Source organism: Artemia sp. Qi Xiang Cuo, chromosome 4, assembly GCF_049724085.1.
Source record: "Artemia sp. Qi Xiang Cuo chromosome 4, ASM4972408v1, whole genome shotgun sequence".
Taxonomy (NCBI): domain Eukaryota; kingdom Metazoa; phylum Arthropoda; class Branchiopoda; order Anostraca; family Artemiidae; genus Artemia; species Artemia sp. Qi Xiang Cuo.
In genome coordinates this window covers 15,064,854-15,090,466 of record NC_142797.1, presented here as the reverse complement: position 1 = coordinate 15,090,466, position 25,613 = coordinate 15,064,854, and the positions used below count along the sequence as shown (strand labels likewise).

General features: G+C 34.9%; 1 protein-coding gene across 1 annotated transcript; it reads left to right on the top strand.

Moving 5' to 3' along the window:
- The first annotated feature begins 3,832 nt into the window (after positions 1-3,832).
- Positions 3,833-24,579, top strand: LOC148952807 (uncharacterized). Its single transcript, XM_089087785.1, has 4 exons — positions 3,833-3,938; positions 5,487-5,659; positions 18,769-18,909; positions 22,943-24,579. The coding sequence occupies exons 1-4, from the start codon at positions 3,833-3,835 to the stop codon at positions 22,997-22,999; spliced, it is 477 nt and encodes a 158-aa protein (XP_088943911.1). The 3' UTR covers positions 23,000-24,579.
- The last annotated feature ends 1,034 nt before the right edge of the window (positions 24,580-25,613 follow it).

The following is a 25,613-nucleotide window of genomic DNA, read 5'->3' as shown; positions in this document are numbered from 1 at the left end:
TATGTCTAGCTATATTAAATTGGTAGTGCTTATGATATTGCTGATATGCCCTTTTGAACAATTGCACGCATACAGTTTTTTTGTTTAATCGGAACTCCCCCTAAATGCTTCCTAAAAGTTTCGCTTTAATACTCTTAGCGTCATTAGTTACAGTAACTGTAGTGGTAGTATTAACTCTACACTTGGTGCCTTCTGGCTTGTTCCAAATCCCCTACAACTTACTCTTTAATGTCTAACTTATAAGTTATTCTTGAGATATTACTTTGTCACCTTTTTGAAAGTCCACATGCTCATAGTTTATTTTGATTTAGTTTAACGTCTGCCTAAATATTCCTTATGTTTGATTACTGAAGACATATTTAAATTCTCTTTGGACTATTGGTTATAGAATGGCTATCTCACAATTTTGATCCACTGTGTTTGGGGAAAAGAGGATATCAGGGAGAGGGAGGGGCTGTTTTCTCTCCATCATGCTTGACTCTTAAAATGGAACTAAAACTATACATTTCCAATCAAATGAACCTCCTCTAAAGTTCACAAGACCACCCCTTCATAAAAACCTTACATGCCCCCAAGGCATAACTTACTACCCTTACTCCCATGCTCTGGGGTTTATGTCAACCGCAAAGGCCGCGTTATGAGATCTTTGGACTATTTTTTAACGCATGGCTATCTCAAAATTTTTATCAGATGTATTTGGGGAAACTATGACGTGGGGGGGGGGTATAGCTGCCCTTCAAAAAATTTCACTCTTAAAAATGGCACTTAGACTTCTAATGTCCAATCCAATGAGTCTCCTCCGAAGTATATACAACCACTGTTTCCATAAAAACCTTATACGCCCCCGGGGCATAACTTACAACTTTGCCCCCATTCTTTGGGGTTTGTGTCAACCCCAAAGGCCGTGTTATGAGATCTTTAGACTATTTTTGAACATATGGCTATCTCAAAATTTTTATCGGATGCATTTGGGTAAAATATTACATGGGAGGGGGGGGGGTATAACTACACTCCGATAAATTTGACTCTTAAAATGGCACGTAAACTTCTGATTTCCAATCCAATGAGCCCCTCCGAAGCATATACAACCACCGTTTCCATAAAAACCTTATATGCCCCCGGGGCATAACTTACAACTCTTACCCCCATTATTTTGGGGTTGTGTCAACCCCAAAGGCCGTGTTATGAGATCTTTGGACTACTTTTGAACATTTGGCTATCTTAAAATTTTCATCGGATGCATTTGGGGAAAATATGACCTGGGGGGGGGGCATAGCTATCCCTCGATAAATTTGACTCTTAAAAATAACACATAAACTTCCGATTTCCAATCCAATGAGCCCCCTCAGAAGTTTATACAACCACCGTTTCCATAAAAACCTTATATGCCCTCGGGGCATAGCTTATAACCCTTGCCCTGAGTACTGTGTGGGGGTGGAGTTCTCATCCTCAAAGACTTAATTTCTGGACTTTTAAACTACGTCAAATAAAATAATTATCTCGAAATTTTAATTTGAAGTGTTTGGGGGAAATAATGGGTGCTGGGGGAGGGTGGTTGCCCGCCAGTCACTTGACTATTAAAGAGGTCACTAGCTCTTTCTATTTCAAACCGAATGAGCCCTTTTCGAAGTTTCTACAACAACAAATGGCCATCTTAAAATATCCATCTGATGTGTTTCGGGAAAATACGCCGTCTGTGGGGGGGGGGGAGAGTAGCGGCCCTCTGATCACTTTAATTCTTAAAAAAAGCACTATAACTTCTGATTACCAATCCAATGAGCCCTCTCCGAAGTTTATACGGCCACCATTTCTATAAATACCTTATATGCCCTCAGGGCGTAACTTACAGTCCTTGCCCTGAGGGCTATGGAGGGGGGGCTCTTCCTCAAAGACATAATTTCTGGACCTCTCAACTACGCTGAACAAAATGGCTATATAAAATATTATGATTGGATGTGTTTGGGGAAATGATTGGTGTAGGGGGGGCTGGTTGACCTCTAATCACTTTTGACTGTGAAAAAGACCAGTAGAACTTCTGATTACCAATCAAATGAGCCCCCGCCGAGGTTTATACGACCACCCTTACTATAAAAAATCTTATATTGCCCCAACGCATAACTTACAACCCTTGCCCTGAGGGCTGTGGGGGGGGGGTTGTCATCCTTAAAGTAATAATTTCCAGACCTTTAAACTATGCTGAACAAAATGGTCATCTCAAAATTTTGATTGAATGTGTTTGGGGAAGTGAGTGACCTAGAAGAGGGGGAACTGGTTGCCCTTCATGAGTTGTTTTTGATGTTCCTAAGACATTAATTTCTATAATAAGTGTTCTGGTCTAAAACAATAAAAATAAATAATATATGGTTCCCATATCTCTCTTTAATTAGGCAGCACTATCGCGCATCTATGATATTTTATATTGAGATTTCAATTATACAGCTTTAGACCCGGTACGCCCCCCCCCCCCTAAAATTGAGGGTATGGGCGACCATGTTATATAATAGTCTAAACGATAACTTAAATAACAATCGACTCCAAATTACATAACAATCAAAATTGCAATAGAATTTAATAGCGTATGTACTTTCAGACTTCGAGCCCTGCACAGTCGCTTGGAGAAAATGATAAAAATTCCTGCAGAATGAAGCATACTCCATGTGGCTGGTAAATATACTGCCAAATCACAAGAAATCGTTTACATGTCGTTCAAAATGCATTGTAAGCATTCAAAAAAGTAATTTTCGTAGACTAAAGTCATATCAAACTAAGTCAGGTTAGGTCCACTGGAAATAAGAAAGTATCCTACCTCTATTTACCATTTGGCTATAAGAATAATTGGCGCCTCCTAGCAATCCCACTTTTAAATTCTTTCTAGCCACATGATCAGATGCCAAAATTACCTGCATATTGTAGTTTTTTTTTTGTATAATTCTACAATTATTAAATTAGAATTGAATCAGACAAATATACAGAAAAGGGTGGGATTTTGGGGCCATGAGCCTCCTCACAACCGCCAGACGCGTCTTATAATTCCCCACTTCAATTTATTTCCCTACTTTTGAATTTTTTTCAAAATTTACCCCTTCTATAAGAAATGTCAGCCCTTACGGAAAACAGATATATTCGCCAAACGACACACTGCCTTAAATAATAACTGTTATGGTGCAGAAATTAACATTTCTAAAAGGTGGCATTTGATGCTAGAAGAGTTTTTGTTTAAGAAGATCGTAATTACTAATTTTTGGCGGAGGTTGATCATTTTTATGTCAGATTTCTTGATGAAATAAAAATAAGGACTCCTTAGCCTCCTGCTGATGAAGGTGGATTGTGCCTGGACGTCCAAAAGATCCAATCAGGACGCTTATTCATGTTTGCGACATATTGTGGTTGAGATCCGAAGACCCTTTTTACTAGATGTTCTGATAACAGGAATTAAGCTAATCCTTCCCTCCCCTCATCTTGTAAGGTCAGGCAACTTTAGTGGGGCTTTTGGGAGTCTGGGTACAGCTCATTTTCTGGTAGAGAAGAGGGGGGAGGTCCCTAATTGTTCATTAGGTCCTCTGACAGAAACCATGGTCCAGTCCTTTCATAAGGAGTTATGCTTCAGATAATTCTTTTCTTGTTTGATTTTTCTAGTCTACCTTCCTCTCCATACCTTTCATCCTGAAAGGCAAATTCACATCAAAATAAATTCTGCGCTCACATCTGCCTATAACTATAAGCATAGTCTCTGAAAGGAGTCGAATTTTGCTTTGTAGTCGCATTTTATACTTTGGTGTACAAAACATTCTTATGTAGCTGAAAAGTGACTTGGGTCACTTCTGTTTCAAATATGAATCGACTAATTGCTTTCTGGAAGCAGGATTGTGTCCAAAATAAACAAATCTGTCCTGTTTTAGCCAGTAATAAATTTGCTATCAATAATATTGCTTATATTGGTATCTAAAATAACGAAGGTTGTGTCCCTCGTTTTTCGAAAATAAGGCAATTTTTCAGGTAACTTTCTCGTAACTCTTGATGGCTAAGACTAAACTTGGTGAAACTTATATATTTGAAATCAGCATAAAAATCCGATTCTATTGATGTATCTATTGTTATCAATATTCCGTTTTTACTACTGGATTGATACGATCACCCCTGGGAAAAAAACAACAACAAAAAACAAATAAACACGCATCCGTGATCTTTCCTCTGACAAAAAAAAAATACAAAATTCCACATTTTTGCAGATAGGAGCTTGAAATTTCCGCAACAGGGTTTTCTGAGACGCTGAATCCCATGGTGTGATTTTCATTAAAGTTCTATGACTTTTGGGAGGTGTTTCCCTCTTTTTTTCGCGTAACTTTTGTAGGGTAAAACTAAACTTAATGAAACTTATATATTTGAAATCAGCATAAAAATTTGATTCTATTGATGTATCTATGGATATCAAAATTCCGGTTTTTAGAGTTTCGGTTACTATTGAGCCGGGTAGCTCCTTACTTATAGTTCGTTACCACGAGCTGTTTGACTATATCGAAGTGCCTTTTATAACAATTTTATGTTCGTTCTTTATTATAATTGTCATAATATTCAATTTATTTTCAATTTCAATTCAATTTGCATATTCAATTTAAGTTTCAATCTTTTTAAGATTTATTTATTCATTTACATTAGTATCTATTGTATGTTTGTTTGTATTGATTGTTTATTTAATTTCTGTTCGTTTTGGGTTTCATTTATACTTCAATAGCAATTTTTTTTTTTAAGCTAGATTTGCTTGTTCAATTTAAGAATTAATCGCTTTAAGATTTATTTATTCGTTTATATTATTACTTGTATGTTTGTTTTGCTATGATTGTTTATTTAATTTCTGTTCGTTTTGGGTTTCATTTATTCTTTCATTGTAATTTCTGGTCGCTTGGAGTCTGACTTTTAACAGGTATTTGTATCTGCTGATCTTGCGTTTAAAATGGCCTTTACTTTTCTTTTAAAAATTTCTTTTTCGGAACGGTTTTTTAAATTAATTTTTGTTCGTTAGGATTGAAAAAGTATCTCGTTTTGAAAAATTCCTTATTTCAAAATCAAACTTTTTTTTTAAATCAAATGTTAATCAAATTATAAGTACTAGTATCAGAGTAACAATATCAAAGTAAAAAAATTCGTAAAAACTTATGACTGACCAATAGGTGTGAAGATCTAAGTTTTTTTTTTAATTAAAAAAGATACAATCTTGGGCAAACACAAGACCATATCCAGGATTTCTGTTTTTTTTTTTTGGGGGGGGGGGTTGTTAAAAAAAAAACTTTATAGACCTGACCAAAAATTTGTTATTATACCTTTTTGTCACTTCATTACAAATCGAAGAAACATTTTGAGGGAGGAGTTGAGCACACTACATGAGCACACTTTCTAATGTTGCTGTAACGACGACAATTTGTATAATTTATAAAATAGTACATCTTTTCAGTTTGGAATATTATATCTGACGCACGGGTTATTTTTAGGAGGAGGTCTTGGCCTTCTGTATGATTCTACCTCGGTTTTGATGCTTTACCATTTTCACGAAAATAGATTGGTCAGCGACATATTATCGACCGCTGCCCCAATGGCTACAGTGGCTCTTTCTTTCTTCCTAAAGCCATTGTTAAGATCTGTTGGGATTGAATTATCACGACAGGTATTTAATCTCTTTCAAACTAAATCAGCAAACTGCTAGCAATAAGAATAAGTATCACTTTCAGTAGTTCTTTAACGATGGACTTTGAAGTGAGCGGATAATTTGTTGGGAGATACATTGGGAGTTTTTTAGATCTCCGAAAAATTGGTTGAAGTGGAGACACTGCTTCTACGCAATGCAATTCATCTAAAGGCTCTATGTTTTGCAGGGTGTCATAGCATTTAAGTACTGTAATTCATCCTTAATTTTAGTTGGAACCATTGTTCTATCTTTAGTGAAAGTAGTCTATGATAAAAAAAAATATCTTTAAACTGTAAGCCATAAATTAAAAAGAAAACATAAATTAAAGACCCTAATCTAGTCAGATATGATATGATTCTGGGAGTATTTCTGGTCTGCGCTGCTATTGTGGAAGTAAAGAGCAACGTTAAACCTCAGAATCAGCAGAATTTATTCTGTTTTTGAGGGAGACGGCCCCTTCCTCATCCACATCACCCCTTCATGGTCACAGAAACTTTGGAGGGTGCTCATTATACCAGAAATTGAAAGGTCTAGTCCTTTTTTATAAGTTGAAAGTGATTGTAAAACCAACCAGCTGCGGTGGGGGGGGATTATCTGAGAGAGTATTTTCCGGGGGGGGGGGTAGACGCCAGCTCCCAAAGGCTTATGGGCTTCTATTGCATCTATTAAAAACAATTCAAAGGGGATGGGTACAAAAAGGGCAACTGCTTAACAGCACCACTGCTTTAACTTTGATTCAACTATTTTGCTTATATTTGACTATGGAGGGGGTGTTTTAATACTCCGGGTGTCACCAACCCAGGCAATGGCTCTGTATCTATTGATATAATGCAATCATGGTTCCAGCGGTAGGTTGCATATGCTTTTTGCTTCATAAAAAAAGTGAGTACTTCTAATTATACCTGAATTTGATTGTTAATGATTACAACTATACAAGCAAAATATTAAAGCTAACAATAACCCTGAGTAGTGTTGGGCGATAATTTGATTAAACGATACATCGATATTTTTAGTTTCGATTTTCAATAGTCGATATATCGATTTCGATATTCCTTATAATTTTTTTTTGTTCAGATTACCTTTAGAATTTGGCAAAATTCAATAACAAAGCAATTCAATAATATTTTGCACAATATTTTTCCAAATTTTGAATAAAATACAGAAAAACTTCTATTGCATGAACGAATATTACAAAAGCCCTGATTTGGAATTCCTCGGGCTCAGGATAAAGAAAAATAGGCCACCGGCTATTTTTGGCTACTCAAATCAGCAACATGTCATTATTTTCCACTGAGAATTGGTTCAGCCTTTCAGTGATTATACAAATAAGAAATCATTTTTTCAACTCAAACTAAGGAGCAACACTAAAACTTAAAAAAAAAATTGTTCTGTATATAATGAGTATAACCCGTCCTCAATACCTTTCTCTTCATGCCAAAGTTTTTTTTTTTTTGTATTTTAACAATCTACTTACTCTAATTAGACAGCTCTTGTGTTTCAGGATTTGTTGGTAAATAAATGGGACAAAAAATAAAAACTAGCGTAAAGAGCGAGGTATTGAGGAGGGAGATTTGCCCTCATGTACGGGATAATTTTTCGTCTTTTTAAGTTTTAATATTACTCCTTACTTTTAGTTAAAAGTAGTTTTTTATTTAATTTTTGATATTTTTTAATATAGTTCCAGAAAATTCTTCTTTTTTCTCCATTAAAAATCCCCCCCCCCCCAAGAAAATTCCTCCATGGTAATTTCCTCTCGTGTAAGATCCCCCAGTCAATTCCATCCCTGATGAAAATTCAGCAAAAAAACATCTTGCGGACATATTCCGCCAGGAAAATTATTTTTAGCCTACTTTCCTTTGAGAAAAGACTGGTTTTTCTTCTAATTTTTAATTGTTTTTTAAAACATCCCGGAAATTTTTCCTGGAAATTCTCCCCTTCCAATGTTTCAATGGAAAGTTTTTCCCCGTGAAATTCCCCCATGGAGAATCTCTCCCGCGGAAAATCTCCCCCCCCCCTACCGCATGGAAAAATCCCCCAGACGATCTCAACTCCTTTGAAAATTTTCCCTGGCCAATTCTCCCGGAATATCTCCATATTTAAAATTAAATTTGCAAAGTGAAAGTAAAAAAAAAAAAAAATAATTTTGCATAAGAAATCCGGTAAATTCCTCTGTGTATATATCAATTTGAAAGTTCTTCCTCGGAAACTTCCCTCCTCATGAAAAATTCTCCCCACATAGAATTCCCTCTCCCCGAAAAATGTCTGTTTACTTCCCAATATCAAAAACTATACATAAACACTAGGCAAATTTCATTACTTACAATGCTTTTCTCCACGCACTTGCAGGGTCGTGTCATCCCAGATGCATGATACTTGACCTTTCAACTAAGCTGATTAAAATGGCTATCTCAAAATTTTGATCGGATGACTGGTAAAAAAGGAGCATGGGAGGGAATGGGAATCTAGTTGCCTACCAATCGGTTTGGTCACGAAATGGGGAACTAGATTTTCAGATGGAAGCTAGAAACCCTTATAGTGTGGTTCTCTGATATGCCGAATCTGTGATCTTTATTAAGATGAATTGACTTTTTAAGGGCGTTCCCATCCTTTCTCAAAAATCATACAAATTTTCTCAGGCTCGTAGCTCTTGACAGGTAAATAAAACTTGATTAATTTTATACATCTGGAGTCGGTATACAAAATCCAATTCAGTTTATACATATATATTATTATAAAAATTTCGTGTTTTACAGTTTCGGTTGCTGTTTGGCCGAGTTGCTCCTCATTTCCAGTATGTTACCACGAACTATTTGATTAGCTAGTCAGGCTTGGAATTCACTCTCAGAAAGGACATCTGGGGCGGGCATGGACAATAATTTTATGACAACTTTGCATAGGTTTTTCTGAGCCCCATATTACAAGACTTCCACGACTTGAGTGGATCAGTTTTTCTTGGAACTAAAGACTCCCTACTAAAAATTTAGAGAGCTTTTTACGACAGATGCAGCTCCTGACGAAGCTTGTCTTGTATTGACAGCTGGAACTTCATCATGTGATCCCCACAAATTGGCCTGATTCTGCACTTGTATCTACTGATACAGATTCCCAATTGTACAGATTCCCAATCCATGTATTTTGCTATTTTACTCTCAACTTGGAGCAGATCGTCAGCGGCAATACACAATTTCTGAGAGTGTGATCTGAACAAGGCCTATATGCTTAGAAGGTATTTTATCCAGCCAAGCTTTTTGAAGGTTCTCAGCAACATGTGAGAGCCCACCGTCACTAAACGTAGTTTTGAGAATGGGCTATGCCATCTTATGGATACAGTTGTGCATTCTGTGTATCTTCATATATGAGGCATTATATTGAAAGGATTATTCTTCTTCTCGGCTATTTGCGAAACAATTTTCTATGTTGGATCTTTTCTGCTAGACGTTCACTGGTAGATACTGTAAAAAGCCAAAATAATATTGTTTTCGATATTGATATTTATGTTTCGATATTCGATATCGATATTCTATGCAATATATCGATACCGCCCAGCACTAACCCTAAGCGCTCTTTTTGCTTCTGTCACATGTCAAATTAAAAACTGATTGCGGTTTTTCATAAGCCTTTACGTGGAACTTTTAGGAAAATAGAGGTTTAACTTCCAGTCAAGCAATTAAGGCAATTTGTATCAATTAGCACACTTTTCCCAAGGCAATGGCTTGTAGGGAATTAATTCGCAAAAAATATGCAAAATAGAACCAGGTCTGATTATATTGGGACACTGCTGTCCCAGGAGAGTACATTATTAACCAAGTATGTAGGTTAGTTTCGTAAATAGACTCTATATTTTATTCCTAATTTAGATTCCAACTTTAAGTAGTAACAATTATAATGGAGATCTTTATTACATATCTAATATATACAGAAAAAGCACAAATAGACCCTAAGTCTTCTTTAATTTTTATTTTATTTCTGCCTTATCAACAAAAAAAAAAAAATTAGCAAAAATTTTACCGAAAATCAATTATCCACAAGCTAACAGGGAATTATTGATGGAGTATGCGCGTGAAATTAAAAATGAAAATCTCAAGAAATAATTTTCCGTTTCAGAATTAACTGTGAAAGATCTTTGTGTTTCAGAGTTTTATATTGGATTTTAGATTATATTGGCCTTTTAGAAATTAGAAATACTGTTTAAAATCTTGGGTTATATATAGAGGTTGTGCCTTTAGATTTTGCATAATTATTATGATCTCACGAATTGTTAGCAACAAGTTTATGTTAGGTAGCAATTCTGTTTCCCTGAGCTAACAAAAAATTGTTAGTAATAGTTTGGACAGCGCCACAATTTTATTGCAGCTACATGTTTGTCCCAGCTAAATGTTTAGTACAGCTAAAAGTCAAATAGTCAGTCAGAGGGGCACCTAAAACTATTCTCAGACAATTTCTCTGGAGAATATTAAAAGAAATATTCCTGTCTTTCGCAGCAGTCACGTTTCAGAGCCCCCCTTTACCCTTGTTATCACAGTAGCAGTCTTCATTCGCAGACTTGTCTTCCTATTCTTTCAAAATTCTTTCAACTGTAAAAAAATTGATACAGTTTTCCACTACTTACCCAGTAGCTTGGGAGGGGGGTAAATCGTCTGAGCTTGGTCCAGAAGGCCATATAATGTAAGTTTGCTCTGGAAATTATTTGCTAGGGATGCACTCTGTTATGACGATAAGAATAGTATGCGACTTCTTAGACACCTTGTCCTTTATCTTTCTTTATTTTACTTTTATTTTATTTTGGGTCTTTGCTTCCTGATTTTTCTTTTTTAATCTTTTTTTGTAGCCCGTATGTCCCTTAGTTTTCGTCATTAGTACTGCTTTTTGTTTTCACTTTTTTTTTCTTTTTCTTTGCGCTAAGGAAGCCTTCATACAGACAAATTATTATTTCGATAAAACCTCTTCTCCTTTGAGTTTTGGAGTCTTCTTTTTTCCAAAAAGTCCTATTTCTGAAAGGCTTTCCCTAATCCTTTGAGTATTTAATTAAACTAAATTTTGACTAACTTTAAAATTTCCATACTATCTAACAAAAACAAACAGCAAAATTAAAACATTTCAACTTTTAATCAAATCATGTCTGACAAAGAAATTTCCAAAAAATTTCTGATATAGAAATGTATAAAAATGTCATCCCAAAAAGTGGCACCTAATCAGAGATCACGTAAATTGCACTCACTTAAAAGATGTACAGTATGATTTACACTAGCCTTATATACATATTAAACGGCAGCTGCTATATCAAGCTGCAAAAACAATTTTACATAATGTACTAAAGAGCTTTAAGACAGTGGCGTAATTTTGTCAAAATCCTAGGGGGGACAAAGTTGGAGCCAATTCTCCCAAACCCAGGGGAAATGACAGTAAAAAACTAGAAAATGAGCCATTTAGTAACATGAAAGTACTATTAAGATACTTTTTAGTACTATAAAAGTAAATATATACTAAAGAAAACTGATCCGTTTCTGTTGATCCTTGAATTATGCAGGCTTATGTTAGTTTTGATAAGATTTTGAAGAAATTTACTTTCAGCAAGGGGGTGGGGGCAAACTCAGGTCTTGGGGGAGGGGCAAACCGAGGTCTGGGAGGGGTAGCTGCCCCTCCTCTGCCCCATAGCAAATTACGCCCCTGCTTTAAGACCGTGATCCCTCAGTTCTTTATGTTCCTCGTGTTCCCTCTTTAAAACTTTCGTACCTCAGGGTATATATTTCAGTTTTACAAATCTAATCCATCAAAATTATAATCTGTAGTGAACGTTCAAAATACCAAGGACAATGGAAATGAAGAGTTGTCAAAAATGTTGCTATTTTTTTTTCATTTAAGAACGAAAAATAGTCTGCTTCAGGGATTTGTAGAAAAATCCAGTTGTAAAAGATTAAATTTGGATACAAAACTTTTTTGTGAGGAAAAATTAAAATACTAAGGACAGTGTAAATGAAATGAAAGTTTGTCAGACTATTTCCTGGCAGCTCTCAGAATTTGCAACATGCGAAAAAATTTTTACACTTCAGACAAAAGAAACTTTTCGTCAAACAATTTTTTTAGGGTTATAATAAAATCTAGTCTGTTGAATCTTTAATCTATTTCGAACCAAGGACAATAAAGATAACATCTAATTGGCTGAATCGATAAAGTGGAAGCTCACATAACCATATTTTTATTTAAAAAGTTTGAAATTAATTTCAAAAGTCTGAAAAATTTCAGGAATTTAATTTTTAATAATAAGTCTAATATGCAGTTTTTGCACCAAATACAAAAAAAAAAAGATAGAAACGTTAATGAAAAATCAGCAGAATTTATCTAAAACTATATGGCAACAAACAGGTTTAAAAGATGTATCTTTCTTTTGAAGATATAATTGTCTTTAAGAAATAATAGACAGTCAATTTTTAAATTTTTATAATCGAGGTTTGGAATGGCTAGTTATGTTTTGCTCCGGTCAAACTAAAATTTTCTCATGATAAGTCATTACGGTACATAGAACCTATCCGTAGTCTAGTTGACTATGTTGACAAAAAAAAAACACTATTTGCTGCCAGGTTTTAAAAATAGCGTAACTGCAATATCTTGGGGAAGCGCTTGGGACCAGATTTGCTATTCAACAGGAATACCAAAGCTCACACCGCCCGGGCTCACACCCCCTTTCGCCTTTCTCTGCAATATCTTGGGGAAGCGCTTGGGAGCAGGATTGCCAACTTGGACACTTTTCGTGTGAAATGCACTCTTTTTTACCTCAGAGGAGATGCTGAAGAGTGAATATCACTCTTTTTCGGTGTCAGATTTCGTTCACTTTAAACGTCAGTAGTTGGCATATTCGTCAAAAGAGCATCTAAACCATAGGACCAGGGTTATCAACTTGCTATTTATCGTGTGAAATGCACCCTTTTTACCTCACTGGGGGTGCAGAAGTAGGGATGCGCAAATTTTTGACTTGCACTCTTTTTGAGGAAAACCCACTCTGTTTTGGCCTAGATTTGCACTCTTTAGACGTCGGCAGTAGGTAACCCTCCTTCGGAGACGAAAATTTTAAGCTAGTCACAAAATTGCTTGGTTAGAGGGAGCATAAATCTTAAGACTCAGAGCAGAAATAAAATACTGTTTGAAAAATATTTAACCTTAACTTCTGACACATTGCTGTGAATGAAATTATTTTTTTATTCTTTTAAAATTGTTTATTATTAAAAAAATGAAAGACGAAAGATATTTTCTTAATTAATAGACGCAGTTTCGTTTTTATTTAATCAGAAAAATATTATTATATCTTCTCTTTCGATGCATTATCAAAGTCTAAAAAAAAAAATTGAGGTGTCAGTAATTTAGCCGTTAGCCATTAGCTGTTATTCGAATAGAAAAAACATGACTAAGCTCAAAATTAAAGTTTTCACCAATCTTTTACAAATTGCTTTATAAATTAAGAGGTTTGACAAATTATTTTCTTTTTCTAGGCAAAAATATGGATAAAGAGAAAGTAATGATGTGAATAGAATGTAACGACTAAGGATTTTATTTGCAAATGTAAAAAAAAAACTCTCAAAAAAAATTATCAATTTTTTAGAAGATAAAAAAACGGAACTAAAATAAGGCATAATATTTTTATTTTGCAGTCCAATTAAAGAACTTTGGACGAAATATCGTTTCCAAATGGATAAACAGGTTAAATCGCATAATTTATATGTTAAGACCCCCCCCCCAAGAAAAAGTAGGGTCCTTGGCACTGTTTTAAATTTTGCTTAAACAATTCCAGAGAAATAAAATCCGGAACCAATCCTACTTTTCCATGGAAAACTTATAGATGTCTGGTTCTAAAAGTATTTAAAAAAAAGAAAACCAATTATATTAATACTTGTATCTTGACCAACTGCGACATAACTTTTCGATAATCTAAAAAATGGCAATATAATCAAACCCTAAAAACAATTCTTTATAGTAGAACTAAAACCAAATTAGTTAAAATTTTAACAGCAGTGATCATGAATAATCAAAATGACTAAAATCTACTTAATCCCTTCTCAAATACAATAGTTAAAGCATACCTAAAGTTTCATAAGTTTCTAGAATTAGTTGCAACCGGGAAATATTTGAATAGCATGTAATATTTGAATAACAGCATGGGGTCATAAATGTCCAAAAAATATTTTGGCATTAAACTGGAAGAACCATTTGGACGGATAGCAACCCTATTTAAACACTAATCTGGAATTTCTCCGCCTCCTTGCAATCCGTTTCCACTAAATCCCATACATTCGATATATCGCTAATTGACTGGCGCGCTGCATAGCTTGTCGAAAAAGATAATCGATTATCTGGTAAACATATTTGACTAGGAATAGATACACATAAGAACGAAGTTGCATCATCATCAACATAAGTCATTTCAACATCTGTTTCACTCTGTACCCCATTGTGGGTGGGTAAGTACAAATTAGGGTGGACTGCATAGTTTCCAGTCGATGGCAAAGAGTCATTCAAAAAACTAATTTCACTTATAGGGGCTCTCTCACTCCCCCCCGTATCAAGTTGACTGAGACGTAGACCACTTCTAGCGTTTATCTTCTCGAAGCTTACTTGCTCATTATGGCTGCGTAAAGAGGCGTCACACGTACCGACTGGAAGCTCTTGAATGACTAAACGACCGTTCTCATCTAAAGGTGGCCCTAGAAGAAATATTTAGTTATAATTTCATTGATATTTTAGCCAGTAGCTTGTTATTCAGAGTGTTTATATCGATTGAGTTTAATTTATTTACAAGAAACCAAAAGCACTTTTGCAGCTATAACACTGCTTTCAAATCTGTTTGAAATACCCCCCCCCCTCCAAAAAAAGTCCACTCGATTTTACTCTATGCAGAAAGAGATATTATTTAAGATAAAATTTGTAGGTCAAAATTGTTGTATTTTTCCCCTTTGATCCCCTTTGGATCGAATTTTGGGAGAATATATCATATGTGCAGGTATGTTATGTGCAGGAATAACCTTTTCTATGCATATGTTGGTTTTCTAGGTTTTAGGTCAGTTTCGCGGTTATGTAGACCAACAACTATTTCTGGAACATTTGCAGAAAGGGCTGATTTACTTTGGCTATTTTAAAATATTAAAACAATTTGATAATTAGTTTTATTAATTTTAAATTCAGCTAAAAATTTGAATTTTCGAAAAATTTATTCTTATATAGCCTAGCCTAACAAGTGTTACAACAACGATTTTGAACCGTCCAATTTTTCAAGCGTAGCAACTTAACTTTTAATTCTTAAAATTTTAATTTGCCTAAGAACTTTTTCTGAACAAATTTGATAATTATTATTCATTAGTTTATATCAATTAAAATTTGAACTACAAAATTGACAATCGGGAAAAAATGTATTCCTATAGAATTTAGTATTACAACAACAATTCAGAGCCAATTTTTCAAGCGTAGCAACTTACATTTTTATTTGCAAAACGTATATTTGCGTAAGAGTATTTCCTTAAACTGTAGGTCAATCAGCATTAGGTCAATTAGATTAGGTCAAAAATTGTGTAATCAGTGATAACACCCAGGCAAGGCAGTATCCCGTAACCGGGGCGATTCGGGGATTTGAACCTAATTTTTTTATTTATTAATTTATAAATTAAGTTTATTAGAATGAAAAATTATCAATCAATAATCAATTGAAAGAAAATACTTCAGAAACTTTACAAGATATACAAAATTACATAAAAACATGCAAATGAAAATTAAAATAATTAATTTGAAATTAATATATTAATTAATTAAAAAAACTAACTAAAAATATTTTATGCATAATCAAAATTTATTTAAAAAAATGTATATAATTTATTTATTGATGAAATTTATTAAAAGATTAATTTTTCTTTACCGCATCATTTATTTTTTTAGTATTAAAGACAAATTAGCCGAAATATCTGCTGAAAGTTTTTGCCGAAATATCTGCCGAAAGTTTCACCCAATGTAGTTCACCTCTGTCCAAATGTTATATCATTGAACGCTAATGAACCGAATCCAAGAAGGTCAAAGAGGCTAGCTTCCGCCTTTGCTTTCAAAAGAATTAGAGAATTAAAAAATATGTAGTTTTATTTGATTTCGTATACAAACTTTTGTTTTAAGTTGTTTTAGTTTAGTTGTACTACTGATGACGGTCACTGTATATTTGACCGAAATATCTGGTATTTTTGTGAATTTCTATACACTGTCGATTAAAAAGGATTTTATCCCTATTTTGAACTTTTATTTTATCTTCATGGAAAGGCAGTGTGGTCAAAGGCAGTGTGGTCTCCAAAATTATCTACGTCATATTTATGGGGATGATTTGACCAAAAATGTGTGTAAATATATAAACACTCAGAAACTTTCAAGGAAGAAAATTTTGGACGAAGCTTACATTTCAAGACTGAATCACATTATTAAGGATAAAAGTCGAAAAAGAGCTTTAATAGTGAGAGATAAACTTTTCCTGGAAAATCTTATATAAAAAAAGGTTAGTGTAAGTGACTTTTGTTTTATACAACAAACAGGAAAAACTAACTTCAATAATTATTTTCCCCTTTCCAGAGAAAGATTGCTAAAAAAGTTTTCAAAATTATCAACAAATAATGCGGTAATACCTTCGTCAATTCTTGGACCAGGTGTGGTTAATTTTCATCAAGAACTTGAACAGTCAGTGCTTGAAAAGGGTCCGAAATTTTGTTTTAAACCAGATAAAGTCCCCGTGGAAGACATTATCTCTTCAATAGAAGCATATCTGGCTAAAACGCTGGTCTAACAAACGATGTTAGTTTGGTTAGAGATTTCACCTTGAAAACCCTTTCTAATTTTGTATTAAGACGGAGATATCCTGGTAACAACATCAATGACATGAAAAATATAAAAAAAAACTTGAAAAGAGATGTCTCAGTTACCACTACAAAAGTGGACAAGAATAGCACCTTAGTTGTCATGAATACTGAGGACTACGAATCAAAATTAAGAAGTTTACTAAATGATGAAAAAACATACAAGAAGCTATCGTATAATCCAACAGACTCTTTTACAAATACGTTTAAGAGCGAATTGAAGTGTTCAAAAGATGAAGGAAAAATTAAACCTCAACTTTATTATAAATGCCTGCCACGGAGTTCCTTGTGCCCTAAATTATATGGACTTCTCAAAATTCATAAGTCTAACCTACCATTACGACCAATTGTGTCAAGTACAAGGTCACCAACAAGTGTTTTGAGTAAGTGGTTAGTTTCAATCTGTAAACCGCTTTTGTCTACACAAATTTCATACATTAAAAATTCTTCGAATTTGGTTGAAAAATTGAAAAAAGTAGAATTTCTTCAAGTTCTTTGCTTTTAAGCTTTGACATTATATCAATGTACACAAATATTGATGTAGAAGCAGCCGAAACTCTTCTAGAAAGAAAGCTGTTAAGAAATTTGAATTTGACTAGTGGCAAAACAGATTTGTAAGTTTCTGTAATTATGTATTTAATAAGATTGTGCAATAAGTTATCTTATTTTATTCAATTCAGAGGAGACGTTCCACTGTCTTGTATAAAAATTTCCCTGTTGTTCTACTTATTGTTTATTATGGAAAGGCAGTGTGGTCTTCGTCGCTATTTGAATTCAGAGGGGAGTTTTTCGAACAAGTAAATGGTTTACCTATGGGGGCCCCTTTATCCCCTTTATTAGCTAGTATTTTTGTGGAGAATATTGAAACAATTGCGCTAGATTCATATTTTTTAAAACATATTTTTGGGGCCGGTATATGGATGACATAATTTCAGTATGGGATTATGGGGAGGAGGAATTAAAAAGGGTTTTTGGAACATCTTAATTGTTTGGGGGGGGGATTCAAAGTTTACTGTTGAATTAGAGGATAATGGGAAACTTCCCTTTCTTGATGTTCTTCTTTTAAAAAATGAAAATAGTCTGGATTTTAAAATTCACAGAAAACAGACAAATAACAATAAATTTTTGTCTTATAGTTCCGGTCACGCTCGCCAAGTAAAAATCGGTTTGATAATTTCTTTAACTGACCGTATCCTTATTATTTGCTCTCCAAATTTTTTGAGGAGGAGTTGTCTTTTCTAAGAAAAATACTAATTAGCAACATGTATCCAAAGTGGTTAATTAACCAGACTTTTTCAAAGAGAAGAAAAAGGCTTCTAGAGATTTCTAAGAAAGTCATGGAGACAACTCGGGAGAAGGATGTTTTTTGTTCCTTACCATATGTACCCGGGCTAAGTGAAAAATTTAAAAGAATCTTACAGGGTAATGGTCTAAGGGTAGCTTAAAAGAGTAATAATACTTTGGGTAGTTTCCTAAATTCTAGGAAGGATCTAACTTCATTGGGGCAACAAAGTGGGGTTTATCAGATCCCATGTAACTAGTTGAAGCTCATATATGGGACGAACAACCCATAATTCGGAAATGGGGTCATTACAGCATAAAGATTCTGTTTCTTCGGCATTAGAGCAAGACTCTATATCTAAAAATATTATGTTAGCCACTTCAGGACATGTTTTCAGCTTTACAGGTAATTTTAGTTTGTTCGATAGTGTCTCTTTGATTGATAGGGATTGGGGTTTAAAGCAAAATTTTCGTGAAACTCTTGGAATAGAGAAAATCTTATTCAAGAATATTGCTTTGAATCGGGATACAGGTGAATTGGGGCTGAACTCTATCTATGATAATTTATTAAAATCTGATAAAGTAAAGTTAAATTCACCCAATGTAGTTCACCTCTGTCCAAATGTTATATCATTGAACGCTAATGACCCGAATCCAAGAAGGTCAAAGAGGCTAGCTTCCGCCTTTGCTTTGAAAACAATTAGAGAATTAAACATGTAGTTATATTTGATTTCGTATATAAACTTTAGTTTAAAGTTGTTTTAGTTTAGTTTTACTACTGATGACGGTTACTGTATATGTGACCGAAATATCTGGTATTTTGTGAATTTCTGTACACTGTCTATTAAAAAGGATTTTATCCCTGTTTTGAACTTTTATTTTATCGTCTTTTTGTAGCTTCTACCAGCTAATCAATTATCTAATATAAATCTTGTTTAGGTGCCTTATGTGAAGCAGATCGTCCCAGAGATTGATGTTAAGTGGTCTCTGATCAGTATTGCCTGCATGTATCTAGTTGGTTGTGTATTTTTTGGACAAGTTGCAGACAATACAAAAGTTAATCGACTGCTTCTGCTACAGGTAATGTATTATATTCAATTTCTTAGATACTTAGGGGCTGTTTCATCCTCCAACTATTTCTGCTATAATGAACAATCTTTGTTCCAACCTTTGAAAATTACAAGCAGTTCTTTCGCCTTTTGTACTATTCTCGTTTACAACGGTAGCTACAGCTTATGATGGCCAAGGAGTATGGAAAGTAATAGCAGAAACTACAAGCTGGTTTCCAATTTCCCTTTATTGAGGGACTTACGCTTTTTTTTGCTTCTAATCCTGTGAGTTGAATCAAATTCAGTTGAGTTAAAAGCTACCATAAGTAGGTGCGGATACAGAATTAATGTTTGAGGGGAGAGGGCGCAAACGAAACTTAGCCTTCCCAATTAATATGTTTTGCCCCTTCACCCCAGCGTAACTTTCGATCACATGGGGGGAGGGGGACTTGCCACTTTGCCCTCCTGACTCCCCTAACCATAACCATTCTATCCGCGTAATAATTCGTAATATCGATTACCTTTTAACTGAAATTCCCTAGTTGAAAGGTTGGAACACTGAGACAAAAACCATTTTTCGGCCGTCCTAAAGAGCAAAAGAAAGAAACAATTCCAATTAACAATTTTACTAACGTTCTGTGAGCAATGTAAAGTTGTTACCTAACATCGTTAGGAAATTTCTTCACCAAATCCAATTGTTGAATAATTTAAAAAGCGCAATGTCTAAAATTGATACAGCAATAAAAAAGATGGCCAGGCAGATTCCGTTACTATTGCAGAACTATCATCAATTCGGCTGCTAATTCAGTTGTTAAGATGAATACTCAACTGATTTTCTTTTTTCTCCATATATTTTCAGGGAAATAACTTTTTTCATGTTCGGGGAAATAACGAAATGAAAACAAATCAGTGATTTATTTACAGACTATTGGACTGGCTCCCACAGCGCACACAGAATGATAACTTGGCACAACTATATCTAAGTGTCTTGATCCCTCAAGTTCTCTGACTTACGGTCTCTGAACCAGCAAAGCTAAGCAAACATTACAAAACATCATCTTGTCACTTCAAACTTTTCTTTTAAATTTCCCGAATTAGAGTATTCCATGTCAATAGACCAGGTATTTTGTTTCTGCTGTTGTTACTTTAGTGGTTGACAGGATATGGCCTAGAAAATATGCAGGTAAAATGTTTTTCATGTTCAGGGAAATAACGAAATGAAAACAAATCAGTGATTTATTTACAGACTATGGGACTGGCTCCCACAACGCACACAGAATGATAACTTGGCACAACTATAGCTAAGTGTCGTCTGTGTATATTTCTTTGGCCTCTTGTCACTGATTGAGTCAAAGAGGAAGAACGAAAAATAGGAACCACATTTTGTTATTAATACCAGCAACCAAGTTTATAGCAAAGCAGAACTTAGTATTCTGTGATAATGATGATAGTTTTAATTTAAATCGAAGAGCTTCCTGGAGGTGATTGAATTGATGAGAGAAAGTAGCCCCAGAGAAAAATGCAGTTTTTCGTAAAAAATTGATTATTTAATAAAAAAAAGAATTTAATTACTAAAAGTTTTCAACCCCATCAATTTCCTTTAAAATGAGCTATTAAACAGCTCTTTACGATGTTCCAGTGCCTAGCTATCCGTGGAAAAGAAAAAAAAAAAAAATGCCATATAGGGTGTGGGGCGGTAAAACATAGCCAAGGGACGGTAAAACTTTTTGCCAAGGGTGATCGTGTCAAACAAATTGTCCTAGAATAACAGGAAAAAAACTCATTCGGACTTAAATTTAAATTCTTGTGCTCTTTTCAGTAGTGAAAGAAATTACACCACAGCAAAATAGCGTTTTCAGCCATTTTGGGGCGCAAAACAGGAATTTCAACCCATAGATGGCAAAACTGCTATTGAATGAAACTTCTGAGATAGTCGGTTGGTTCAGATATATCCAAAACTATACAAATATACTGTATTTTCCCGTTTCAGAGGCCATACTACCACGCGGTGGCATATTCGTTCCTCAACGTATGTAAAGTCTGTATAATTATCAATTAGATATTAATGAGAAGGGCTGATGGATTTTTGTTTAGATGGGGGGCTGGTGTCTGAAGTATCAAAATGTGTGTTTTTTTTATGCCCAAGTTTTTTAGTTTTCAGTTGAATATTTTTGAAATATTGAATATTCATATGCTGCAGAAATATTTAAGCGTCAAATATCCGTACCTGCTCAAAAAGGATAGACGTTGTGGGAATCACGAGCACCCAAGGAAATTTCCTAGAGGGGCAAGTTCTTCCATTAGATTCGTTTTTACTAAGGTGTAAATGGGGTTACTATTTTACCAATACATATTTTAATATCTTCTTGTTTCTCCGGGGGGGGGGATATTGAGTCACTACCCCCTCCTCCTGTCATTGTCTATGGAGGATATCCCGATAGCAAATTTCTGTTCAAAAAATCCCCAGGATAACCTTAAAATACTACTACTACTACTAAGAACTCACTAAAGCACCAAAACACCTGAGGTCAACACACCTAAACACGCTCCTCCTACATCCTGATCTATTTAAAGCCTACCTCTTTACACCCTCCGAAGAAATTCTATTTCCTCAAAACGTTACTAACGATATCCTCCCTCCCCATTCGTGGACAACCTGCTTCTTGTTTGGCCCTAGATGGCTGGCCGACAAGGACGATCTTTGGCAATCTGTCATTCTTCATCCACAGAACGTGTCCTAGCCATTCCAACCTTACTTACATTACAGCCCTAGAAAGCGATATTGAACCAGAACTTAATATTGGTTTTGGTCTTTCAGACCCCTCCCCCCCCCCTCCCTTAAGAAAAATTTAAGGAATGCCCTGTTATAGGTGTTATTTTCATTCCTAACGCATTTGTGCATGGATATTACACTTGAATGTGCTAAAACGGGGATTAAAGAATAGAGTGTTAGCCTCCCTTTTACTCGTATTTAAGAGAGTCTTGGTTCAAACAGGTCGTAGTTCCAAACTGTAAATAAAGAACGATTGTTGTCAATGGAAATGGAGACTCTATAAAACAAATTTTTGACTACAATTAATGCAACAACAAAATTCATCATTTATGCCAACTTCAAATATGCAACATTCATTAGTTTTAAAGTAGCTCATCATAAGTTATTAGTGAATTAACATGTGTACAATTTTAGGAAAATGGGTTAAACTTCCCTGATACAGGGTGCGATCTTGTTTATGCAATGAAAATCAACATGTATAAGAATCCTAGATGTACTATCTATGATAAATGATTTTTTCCAGAGAAGGAAGGTCATTCATGCGTTTTTGTGTATATTTCCAGAGGGATGATCATAATTAACCAGTAGTCTTAGATTACTGAAAAAGATTAACTGGAATGACAATTTAATAGTCTGGGGCCTTTTTTAAATAACGTATGAGATCAAACCACAAGGAAGTCCCTAATTCTAGCATTTCGGCCTGAATCAAAATTTTATCAAGGAAAATTCTTAAAACTAATGATGCCGATGCATCTTTGCAGCTCCTTTTCTGTTGGGTAAGTGATATTGTTTAGGTTTTATTGTTTTATAGAATTTAGAATTTGGATATGAAATACTTCAAATTCAATGAAAAATATAATGTCTCAGTTTCAAAGTCATAATTTCCCGCGGTTAGCCATTCGCTACTAATATAGATGCCGTCCATAAAAAATAAACTGTTAGTGTAAGCTGTTTATCCAGTAAAACTAACAGCCATAGAGCATTGCGCAGTTGCACACCATCTATTAAAGCTATTGAACAATTTTTTTTTTTACGGAAAGAGGATACCTAAGGACAAAAAAAAATTGCCTATATTTTAATCTTATTATGAGAGTTGCTGTAGAAGTGAATGAATGCTGTAGAATGTAGAAGTGTCACATGATTACAAATTAAACCTCTGACCTCACTTTATTTAGAAGAATATAAGCCAATTTAATCCAAATGTAAAAAGTGACAGAAAAACTTAATGAACCTATGTGAAATGTTCATAGCTTAGCAGAAAAGTAAAATTAAGCCTCTGGAATTTTTTCAGGAGAAGCTGATTAATACAGTTTTGATGCTGAAAAATACGCTTAATTTTGGCTTATAGTGATTACAATTATGTCTGGTTTGAGCCATAAATGAGGAAACGTTTTATCAAAGTCGTTGACAATCTCTTCTACAGCTTATGAAGTCAGTGTACTTCTCTAAACGAAGACAGAATATAGAGATCCACTAAAGTCCTTTTAGAAGCAGATTTATCTCTACTAGGGTGGTAGATGTTGCATCTCAACTAGGGTAACTCACTTAAAATTTTGGTGGGTAATCTCAAAGTATGCATATATGCATATAATTATCTGTATATTATAGTGCTGTATATATTGATATTTGCTGTATATTATTTTGCTGATTATTGTTATCAAAGTTCTTTTTTGGATTTTCAGTTACCATTAGCACTAATCGTTCCCTCTTTTACAGTTCGACATTACATAGTGTTTGATATTTGTGATGTTACTGAGCTTTTATGATATCTTGTCAAATACTGTGGATAGTTTTATGTTGCGTTATATTTAAGTATTCATACTATATTATGATGTTTCTTTAAATACATTCTTATACTGCCATATGTAGATTTATTTACCGATTTAGTTTGAAATAAATTAAATACCTGTCTTGAGTGTTCAACTCCAACAGATCTGAACAATGGCTTTAGGATGAAAGAAAGAGCCACCGTGGCCATTGGGGCACCAGCTGATAATATGTCAGCGATCAATCTATGGTCGTGAAAATGATATGACACAAAAACCATGGTAGGAAAGTATAGAACAGTAAGTATAGAAGTATAGATAGTATAGAAGCGTATAAATTATGCGTGTTTTTTAAATACCCTTTGTATCATTTTTTCCATAACCTTTTTGGGAGCTTTGCGGGTAATTATAGGGGAGGGAATTCACCCTTTTACCACATTCTCTAGTTGGGTTGGTCTTAATGGGCCTTTTTATATTTTCACCTGCCACTTCTTTTTGCTTTTCTGGTAAACTTATTTAACTAATTGTCAAAAATCATGCGTAATGGACGTTGCTACTTTAGAGCTCAGTCCTTTTTGTGTTCAGTTGCCAAACGTGCTTAAGGAGACATCATTTTCTAGACATCCATCATTTTTGATCAATTTATCAATGTTTTTTTTTTAAATTGGGAATCGTGATTGATTAAAAATTAATGATATTCAGACTATACACATATGAGAAAATGCTGCTTGAATTATTGAAGGATTTCTTGGGTGTTAACCAAAGCAGAAGCTTTAACAAGAGTGGGATAAAGGAGGAGTCGTTGTCAGTGTCCCTGCCTCAGACAGTAGTAATAGTTTTAGAATAGGCTTATGTTACCTTATACGCAGATGGTAAATAAGCCGACGTTGCAATGCCACAGCAAGCCATCAAACTTCCCAGCATGGCTGTTAATTTTGCACCTCTGTGGTCTGTGAGTATTCGAGCTGTTGGGAACATCATTAATGAGATTCCAGTTGGATACGAAGTAACAAAAGCTGGTAATTTTTTTAGAATAGGCTTATTTTACCTTATACGCAGATGTTAAATAAGCCGATGTTGCATTGCCACAGCAAGCCATCGAACTTCCCAGCATAGCTGTTATATTACCTTATACGCAGATGTTAAATAAGCCGATGTTACAATCCCACAGCAAGCCATCAAACTTCCCAACATGACTGTTTATTTTGCACCTCTGTGGTCTGTGGGTAATCGAGCTGTTGGGAACATCATTAATGAGATTCCAGTTGGATACGAAGTAACAAAAGCTGGTAATAGTTTTAGAATAGGCTTATGTTACATTATACGCAGATGTTAAATAGGCCGATGTTGCAATGCCACAGCAAGCCATCAAACTTCCCAGTATAGCTGTTTTATTACCTTATACGCAGATTTTAAATAAGCCGTTGTTGCAATGCCACAGCAAGCAGGGGGGTCGTTTGGGGAGGGCAAGGGGGGGGGCAGTTGTCCCCCCCCAATAATATGGAGAAAAAAATATTATACATCCCATGCCCTTTGACTATATAGATATGGACCCCTCTTGCCCTTCCCCCCCCCCAAATAAAAATGCTGGAGAATCACCCCTGACAGCAAGCCATCAAACTTCCCAGCATGGCTGTTAATTTTGCACCTCTGTGGTCTGTGAGTATTCGAGCTATTGGGAACATCATTAATGAGATTCCAGTTGGATATGAAGTAACAAAAGCTAATAATAGTTTTAGAATAGGCTTATGTTACCTTATGCGCAGATGGTAAATAAGTCGATGTTGCAATGCCGCAGCAAGCCATCAAACTTCCCAGAATGGCTGTTAATTTTGCACCTCTGTGGTCTGTGAGTATTCGAGCTATTGGGAACATCATTAATGAGATTCCAGTTGGATACGAAGTAACAAAAAATGGTAATAGTTTTAGAATAGGCTTATGTTACCTTATACGCAGATGTTAAATAAGCCGATGCTGCAATGCCACAGCAAGCCATCAAACTTCCCAGCATGGCTGTTATGTTACCTTATACGCAGATGTTAAATAAGCCGACGTTGCAATGCCACAGCAAGCCATGAAACTTCCCAGCATGGCTGTTAATTTTGCACCTCTGTGGTCTGTGAGTATTCGAGCTATTGGGAACATCATTAATGAGATTCCAGTTGGATACGAAGTAACAAAAGCTATTAATAGTTT